General features: G+C 45.2%; 4 protein-coding genes across 5 annotated transcripts in view; 3 read left to right on the top strand and 1 right to left on the bottom strand.

Annotated features, from left to right (window-relative positions):
* Positions 1-301: 301 nt before the first annotated feature.
* On the top strand, positions 302-2,267 carry pgp (phosphoglycolate phosphatase). The gene is made up of 2 exons (XM_058061499.1): positions 302-1,175; positions 1,324-2,267. Exons 1-2 carry the CDS (start codon positions 581-583, stop codon positions 1,647-1,649), a joined length of 921 nt encoding a protein of 306 aa, XP_057917482.1. The 5' UTR covers positions 302-580; the 3' UTR covers positions 1,650-2,267.
* On the bottom strand, positions 492-7,152 carry mlst8 (MTOR associated protein, LST8 homolog (S. cerevisiae)). Of its 2 annotated transcripts, none has more exons than XR_009120751.1 (10): positions 7,020-7,151; positions 6,632-6,782; positions 6,494-6,545; positions 6,268-6,430; positions 6,119-6,194; positions 5,889-6,041; positions 5,693-5,817; positions 5,310-5,473; positions 3,579-5,193; positions 492-3,495 (listed from the first exon to the last, which is right to left on the bottom strand). XR_009120751.1 is itself a non-coding variant. In XM_058061498.1 (10 exons), exons 2-9 carry the CDS (start codon positions 6,758-6,760, stop codon positions 5,075-5,077), a joined length of 981 nt encoding a protein of 326 aa, XP_057917481.1. In that variant the 5' UTR covers positions 6,761-6,782; positions 7,020-7,152; the 3' UTR covers positions 3,510-4,639; positions 5,046-5,074. The 2 variants fall into 2 exon arrangements, 1 of the variants encoding a protein (XP_057917481.1); XM_058061498.1 differs by lacking the exon at positions 492-3,495 and having other exon boundaries at positions 3,510-4,639; positions 5,046-5,193; positions 7,020-7,152.
* On the top strand, positions 2,485-4,688 carry bricd5 (BRICHOS domain containing 5). Its single transcript, XM_058061501.1, has 6 exons — positions 2,485-3,077; positions 3,146-3,271; positions 3,337-3,489; positions 3,560-3,667; positions 4,206-4,356; positions 4,468-4,688. The coding sequence occupies exons 1-6, from the start codon at positions 3,009-3,011 to the stop codon at positions 4,560-4,562; spliced, it is 702 nt and encodes a 233-aa protein (XP_057917484.1). The 5' UTR covers positions 2,485-3,008; the 3' UTR covers positions 4,563-4,688.
* tex2l (testis expressed 2, like) overlaps positions 6,636-7,400 on the top strand; it is a 62,025-nt gene continuing 61,260 nt past the window's right edge. Inside the window, exon 1 of the mRNA XM_058061494.1 lies at positions 6,636-6,788. The gene's annotated coding sequence lies outside the window, so the exon portion shown is untranslated. The remainder of the gene's footprint in view (positions 6,789-7,400) is intronic.

The following is a 7,400-nucleotide window of genomic DNA, read 5'->3' as shown; positions in this document are numbered from 1 at the left end:
GTACTGTGTACACATAGTGTACTTTGCTACTTGAGTTTTAAATCTGACCACATTATTTACATAACTTAAAATACAGAATGGATAGATAGATAAAACATCACATCATACCACGCAATTCCCAGATATTATGCAAATATTTTCATCTAGGATCCTTATGAATTGGGTGTTAACGGTTTTAGCTTTGATACCTTACAGAAAAGATCCAATTGACTTATTTAACATTAAATATTTGTGCGTCCACTTACTGACCATCTATTGTGACGGAAGTGGAACTGTCACTTTAAAAGTGGGCGGGACTTCCTCCAGCGGCGCTGTCTCCTTAAACCGGTGCGGAAGTGACTGTCGACATAGCGTCAACTAGAAGGTCAGGTATTTAACAGTTGAAGCAGTTAAATGTTTAACTGTTATTACCATTTTTATTTATAGGAATGTTTTAACTCAGTTTTAGAGTCATAACTTCAAAGGAAGTTTCTGGCGCTTGACAGATTTCCTGGTAGGGAAAAGCAACTTGGCGGAGAATTACGTGACCACAAATAAATAGCGTGTTTATTTTTGACACTTAAGCTCAACTTGCCGCCTCATGTCCGGGTCAAAGTGCACACGCCTGGGCGGACAGCTGGTCCAACAACTGCTTGACTCCGTGGACAGCGTCCTGTTCGACTGTGACGGCGTCATATGGAGAGGGGACCAAGCCGTCCCCGGCGCCCCTCAGGTTATAAAACTACTCAAGAAACATGGCAAGAAAGTCTTTTTCGTCACCAACAATAGCACCAAGACGAGGAAGATGTACGTGGATAAAATGTCCACGCTGGGCTTCGACGTGGCCGAGGAGGAGGTGTTTGGGACGGCGTACTGCGCCGCCATGTACCTGAAGACGGCGTGCAATCTTCAGGGTAAAGTGTACCTCATGGGCAGCGACGCCATGAAGCAGGAGCTGGAGGCCGTAGGGATCCAGCAGACCGGGCTGGGACCAGACCACATCTTCGGGAAGCAGACCGACTGGGCTAACGTACCCCTGGATCCGGAGGTGAAGGCGGTGCTGGTCGGGTTTGATGAACATTTCAGCTACATGAAGCTGAACAGAGCGTTGCAGTACATCATCAGGTCGGACTGTTTGTTTGTGGGAACCAACAGGGACACCAGGCTGCCTCTGGAGGGGGGCACTGCTGTCCCAGGTAGGGGGAAATTCCATTTGACATTGAATTGATTTTTCTGCTTTTGCATTCCAATATGGAGGTCAGCCTGCATCTAGTTGATTCTGCTGGTCAGAGACTTGAAGATTATTGAAGACAATTGACCCAATTTTTTGTCTTCCTTCCCCAGGTACCGGCTGTCTCCTGCAGGCTGTTGAGACCGCAGCCCAGCGCCAAGCCGCAACGGTGGGCAAACCCAACCGCTTCATGTTCGACTGCGTGGCCTCACAATTTGGCGTAGACCCCAGCCGTTGCTTGATGGTGGGCGATCGCCTGGACACGGACATCATGTTGGGCTCCAACTGCGGCCTGAAGACCCTCCTCACCCTCACCGGGGTCAGCACGGTGGATGAGGCGGAAGCCAATCAACGGAGCGGCTGTGCCGAAAGGCAGAGGATGGTGCCTGATTATTACGTGGAGAGCATCGCTGACCTTCTTCCGGCCCTGCAAGGATGAGACTGTCAAGACTCATGCGGTACAGGAGGTTGGCTCGCCCGATCATAGTCTTCCATATTACTGATTTATTATGTCCACAACAAAGACACCACTGTGTTGTGGTGTGATGGAGGACATAAACCCCAATTTTACACTGAAAAGCAAGAAAAAACAATTCATTGTTTTTAATATAATATCAATGATTATATTATTTAAAATTACTTAAGCAAAAAAAAAAATCCAGTAATTTTATAGTGATATTTTTTGCTTAATATCTAAATATTTAAATTAGTTTTTGCTGCAATAAAATGTATTGCTACATGATAACCTCACATATATGCTTTTTAAAAAAAGTAACTCCTAGTATTGTGAAAAAGTCAACAGGCCAGCCTATTACCACACAGTATGATAACATATACTTGTATATGTGTAGTGTACTTGCCCCCATGTGATGTAATCCACCCACTTAAGCAACTAAAAGTACAAGCCAATAAAGGAAGCCAGCATCAATGTGGTCTTTGCTCTTGCGAGACTGAATTTACATCCCTTTCAAACAGGACCATGATGCAGTCAAAATGTTTTTGAAAGTCTTCTTTGGTTTAACACAAAGTGTTATGTTTGTGCACGTCCACCTAACGGTTATTAAAATAGTCTTCTCTCTTTTCCCCCCTGCTGGTTCTGTGTTGGTAAAGTCACCTTCTGCTTTCATGCGGCGGAAGCAGCAGCAGCGCTCGAGTGTTTCATATGACCGCTTTCCTGCTGAAAGATGTCTTCCATGCCGAGGTTGCTTTTATGCCTTTGTCTATTGTCTCGGCTGGGGTCGGCTGCCAAGTGTGTGTGGAGTCCCAAAAAAAAAAGGGGGGAAACGCATGAAGGAAACTGGTAGAATGCAACCTGCACCAGAACTCTAATCCGACTTCCTTATTTATTTGTCTGTATTTCGTCATTTAAGAGTGAATTTCCACAGCAGTATCCGAGGCGAGCTGGTTCCTGTGTTTAAAGAAGCCCCTTTCACACTTTTTGATTTTTTCCTACCGTTCTGCAGGAAAAAGCCACTAACAAAGTAAAGCTTTGCTGTGTAAAAGTACACACAGTTGCAGTCATATCCTTCTTTGCTGGGTTCTGTGTGAAAGGCAAATACCTCTAAGTGGCAGATCTACCGCTGGGGCTGTGATGAGGCTTTAATTGCAGGATCTGTGTAAAAGACACAAGAAGAGGAGGACTAGGACTAGGAGGGGGAAGGGGAATGAAGTGGGAGGTCTCTGGAGATGAAGAGAGAGAAGCCAGCCAGGTGAATCGGATCTCAGTCCAGCACCTATCATGACCACACCTCGGTACCCATAGCGTGGAGAAGGGAGCAGACGAGTTGTATGAGGAACCATGATGGGACACAGGATGGTGAGATGTTGGAATCTTCCAGAGGCCACTTTGGAGGGAGGATGCTGTCTGGTAAGTCTTTTCCTGGTTCATGCTGACAAAGGGAAGTGTAGCAATGGCTTGTGTGTGTGTGCTTCTAGAATGGAGGCTCATCGTCTTCCATCCCCAAAAAAGTCATCTGTATCAGCCTCTCCACTTCCTTGCTCCTGGTCCTCCTGGCTCTGGGATTGACTGGACATCTTGGGCTGCCCAAGCTCCACTCACGGGTTTGATCAGAACTGTCTCACCGTGTCCACCATCTCAACGCCATATTCATCATTACCTCTTTTAGTCCTCACAGGCTGTCCGAATCATTGCTCCAGACCCGAGCGGGGCCCTGCTCCTCAACCAGTCAGCTGTTGTAGACCAGCAAAATGGCCTTGTGACCTTTTCTGTGACGTCAAGGACGAATCTCACATCCACGGTGCTCTTTGACATCAAGCATGTACGTCTACAGCGGAATGAAAGGAATAAGATGCTCCGTATCTCTAAGACTTCTCACGTGTTTTTCACAGGGGGTGATATGTTACCAACCAGTCATCCAGAAAAGCTGCTTCCTCCGGACCATGGAAACGTCAGACTACGAGAATGTTCACGCCTTACTTCAAGCGTCGGCACACAAGGTAACGAGGCTATTGAGAAAAGCGTAATAGGGAATCCTTCCATCTTTAAACATGTTGACCGTAAGTCAAGACTTTCCGGACAAAAGGACAAAAGTATCTCTTTAAAAGTCCTTCTCTCCTGCTGGATTCCTCAAAACATCTGATCCCTGCAGCCCAGGATCTTCTTACAGGAGACCACAGCAAGCCAGAGCCCGAGTCTTGGAGCAGACACAATGGCCTCACTGTGTGGGGGGCTTTTTAGCTTTTAAGACTTCCCTTTTTGCAGTGAAATACAGCCCGACCCGCATCCAATTAGATGTCATTTTGGCAATATGAGCCATATAGGGAGAATTAAATATTTGGCCAGAATATTGCTGTAACGTTGCCTCATATATTTGCTTGTCATGTCTTCAAAATGTGACTAACTTTTTAGGTTATTGGGTAAACAACTGCAGGAGATGTAGCAAACATACTGCCTGCGCTGTAAAAGAGGCTTTGATTTAACAGTATGTTTATTTTTTGACATTTTGAGTCTCTAATATTTGTATCTTGTCTACAGAGTCACTTCCAGCTGTCTGTGAATGAGACCCAGAGGCGCACAGAGTTCTTAGGGGTTCTGGCTGCTACCCAGACAGACCTCTCCAACCTGGAGGAACCTCTCCGGGTTCTGTGTCGAGACAGGCCCATCCACTGGACCAAGAGGGCTGACGGTAAAGTCTCGCTTACAGCTAAAAAATAGCCATGCAGTATAGCAATGACTAAATCTACAAGATGCCTCCGTAGATACAATGTGGTGGTCTACAACCTTGTGTCTTTCTCAGGACCGGGCAAACAGAGGCTGGTGTATTTCTGCATAGACATCTGCTTCCCCAACAACATCTGTATGTCTATGTGCTTCTACTACCTGCCTGACTGATGATGCCTTGTCCTCCACGGCCCCCATTTTTAGCTCGCTCGTTAAGGCTGGTGGGATTCCTTCCTCATTTGTACTTCCTGTAATCATTGTAATGCAATGTCACGTGCTCCAATAATAAAAGCTGTATGTCTATAATTGTTAATTAATGTGTAGAACAGAATTTAAATGTTGAAAATAATATACAAAACAGATGTACTGTACTCTGACGCCACATTGGGGTCAAGTCAGGTCTCATTGCCGCCAAATAACCAGTTTATGTATTCAACAAGTTCAAAAATGGGGGAGCTTGCACCTCTTCAACAGTGATGAAACCCAATAGTAGTAGTAGTACTATAAATACTATTATTTAGAATAGTACACATTTTTTATAGCCTGTGATGGATCTCAGAACCTTAAGGTGGATTTGGCTTTCTCATGATGCCTTACAGGTGATAAACAGCCCCCCCCAAGGTCATTGTATGCCAAGAGGCGTGTACCACTTACAGTCCTCTTCTTCACCCTCCTCCTCCTCCTCAGGGCAGCACACTGTCATTAAAGGCCAGGCACACCACCGCCTTCTGGTGGCCGCTGTACTCCCTTTTGATCTCACCCGTCTCCACACACCACAGTCGAGCCAGGTTGTCCGAGGAAGCTGTGAAAAAAAAATTCAAATTTAAACATCCGTATTGATGAGATGATACACAAGATTGGGTCTACAGAGACGAGACTGTAACTTGACTTTTAAGAAAAGTACATGAAATACCTTACCTGTGACTATATACTGCGAATCTCCAGAGAAGGCGCAGTCCCACATCCAGCCTCTAGATGTCTCTCCAGGATTGTTGCTCTTGATGCTCAGCTCTGTCATCAGGGAGAAGTTGGACGTCCTCCAGATCTTGCAGGTCTGATCAGCTGAGCAGGTGGCCAACAGACTAAAGACGACACAAAGGCTGAGCATTCATCACTTCTTTTGTCAGCGTTGGGTTGTAAATAATTCAGGATTTTATGCTAACTTAAATAGAAAGTAGTTTGATGGCGCTATCTGCAGTTATGAATCCAGCAGAGGGCGCCATCTCTTGTCAATATTTTCTCTTTGTGACAAAGCCTGCTGAAGCTAGTACATGATCAATTATGAAGTATTTGATACTCACGTGGAATCGGGGCTAAACTTGCAGCGCAGAGAGTAGCGTTTGTGCGCAGGGATCTTGGTTTTGGGAATAAGCTGCGTCACCTCCTCTCCTATACCTCCAGCCACATTCCATACGTAACAGTTTCCCTGTAAAGGAGGACGGCGTTGGTTGGTGATGCCGTAGTTTATTTGGAAGACAAATATGTCGAGTTACTGACTGAGCTGTTGACGGCCGCCATGTAACTAGCATCTGGGTCGATGTGAACAGCGTTGACCGACACCTCTGGCTCGGGGATCAGCTGTTCATTGTGGTCCGTCTTCAGATCCCAAATATGTATCACACCGCTCTGGTCTCCGACTATTAGTTCTGCCTAAAATAACACACGTGTGCCATTACTGAAAATGAAAATGCAAACGTTAGTCAGTCCTGTAGAAGTGAATGTTCCACCTGGTTTGGGTGCAGACACACGCAGTTGATTGGCGCATTGACCTGGAAGATCCTCTGACATTGTAGATTTCGTGACCTTTGCGGGATCGTTGACCAAACAAATGATGATGCTCTTTTTACTTATATATAATTATCTTTCAGTCTTGTACCTCAGGTCCCAGATACGAGCCATGCAATCTTCTCCTCCTGTGTACATCCAGCGTCCATCTTCATGGAAGCCCACAGATGTGATGTTCTTGCTAACACCGTCATAGTTGATCACCGGGTTGGGGTTGTTAGAGTTCAGATCATACATGCGGATATGCTGATAACCTTAAAAAGGAGTGGAATATTAAATGCTGTACAGCACAGCAATCATTTACACAAACAACCAACCTGCAGCAGCAATCATACTCCTATCAGGTGTTATTTCAAGTGAATTCACTTGCTGGGGAAAACGTTAAGAAGTTACCGGAGACCAATTATGAAAGGCGAATGTGCCAAACGGAAGTGTGCCAAGCAGTGAAAGGATACGGAGTCCTGGTGTTGGACTGTCCGAGTGCATATCCCGCTGTGGGCCTGCCAGAAGCGGACCGTGTGGTCGTACCCAGCTGTAGCCAAAATGACCGGGTCGCTGCCCACGGTTCCCTGATTCACGTTCATGCTTGACTGCTCACTGCCAGCCCTTAATGTAAGTACAACATACAGCACAACACATACGTTTTAATGTAGCATTCAACAGAACACTAGAACAGGCATAACATGAATAACAGCTAGTGGGCTAACGTTAGCATAGTAGTATCGCTCTGCTACATGGGTTAGACAATTAAATGTGTAGTAATGTACTAAATGGGATGTAATAAATCATACAGGAAATTAACTAAAGTTAAGTTTTGACAAGGACAAGTTTTGTTTCTATTACCTTTGATTATTGGTGCAGCCGACTCCAGTACGTCACTGTAAAGTCCTCTAGCAACAAGAACGAAGAACAAAAGTTCCGACGCTTGACAGTGTGCATTACTGCCTTGATTTTCCACGATTTAGCGTAGTGTGGCATGAGCAGGTTATAAATTCTCGACGTAATTGTGGCACCGTGTAACATCATTGTCCCCTATAATGTGTATTATATATAACAAATGACCGTTCACCACTGTGGTTCATATACTAAATGTGCAAGTAATTACCTGTTCAATTTACGGTCAGCAGGTGGCGATGTCTGACTACATTACAAATGAAACACAGATTCAATATATATATATATTGATATATATATATAGTATACTGCATGCAGATCTCTGCCCTT

This window comes from Doryrhamphus excisus, chromosome 22 (assembly GCF_030265055.1).
Source record: "Doryrhamphus excisus isolate RoL2022-K1 chromosome 22, RoL_Dexc_1.0, whole genome shotgun sequence".
Taxonomy (NCBI): Eukaryota; Metazoa; Chordata; class Actinopteri; order Syngnathiformes; family Syngnathidae; genus Doryrhamphus; species Doryrhamphus excisus.
The sequence above is the reverse complement of the archived record's forward strand: the minus strand, read 5'-3'. Positions and strand labels throughout refer to the sequence as shown.

What these genes read in the sequence shown, in the direction of transcription:
- pgp (XM_058061499.1), top strand. Translation starts at nt 581, where the DNA reads ATGTCCGGGTCAAAGTGCACACGCCTGGGCGGACAGCTGGTCCAACAA. An exon ending in GGGGGGCACTGCTGTCCCAG is followed by an intron (nt 1,176 to 1,323) that starts GTAGGGGGAAAT and finishes TTCCTTCCCCAG; the next exon opens with GTACCGGCTGTCTCCTGCAG.
- mlst8 (XM_058061498.1), bottom strand. Translation starts at nt 6,760, where the DNA reads ATGAACGTGAATCAGGGAACCGTGGGCAGCGACCCGGTCATTTTGGCT. An exon ending in CAGTCCAACACCAGGACTCC is followed by an intron (nt 6,546 to 6,631) that starts GTATCCTTTCAC and finishes CGTTTTCCCCAG; the next exon opens with CAAGTGAATTCACTTGAAAT. An exon ending in TTCGCAGTATATAGTCACAG is followed by an intron (nt 5,194 to 5,309) that starts GTAAGGTATTTC and finishes TTTTTTTCACAG; the next exon opens with CTTCCTCGGACAACCTGGCT.
- bricd5 (XM_058061501.1), top strand. Translation starts at nt 3,009, where the DNA reads ATGATGGGACACAGGATGGTGAGATGTTGGAATCTTCCAGAGGCCACT. An exon ending in TGGAGGGAGGATGCTGTCTG is followed by an intron (nt 3,078 to 3,145) that starts GTAAGTCTTTTC and finishes GTGTGCTTCTAG; the next exon opens with AATGGAGGCTCATCGTCTTC. An exon ending in TTCAAGCGTCGGCACACAAG is followed by an intron (nt 3,668 to 4,205) that starts GTAACGAGGCTA and finishes TCTTGTCTACAG; the next exon opens with AGTCACTTCCAGCTGTCTGT.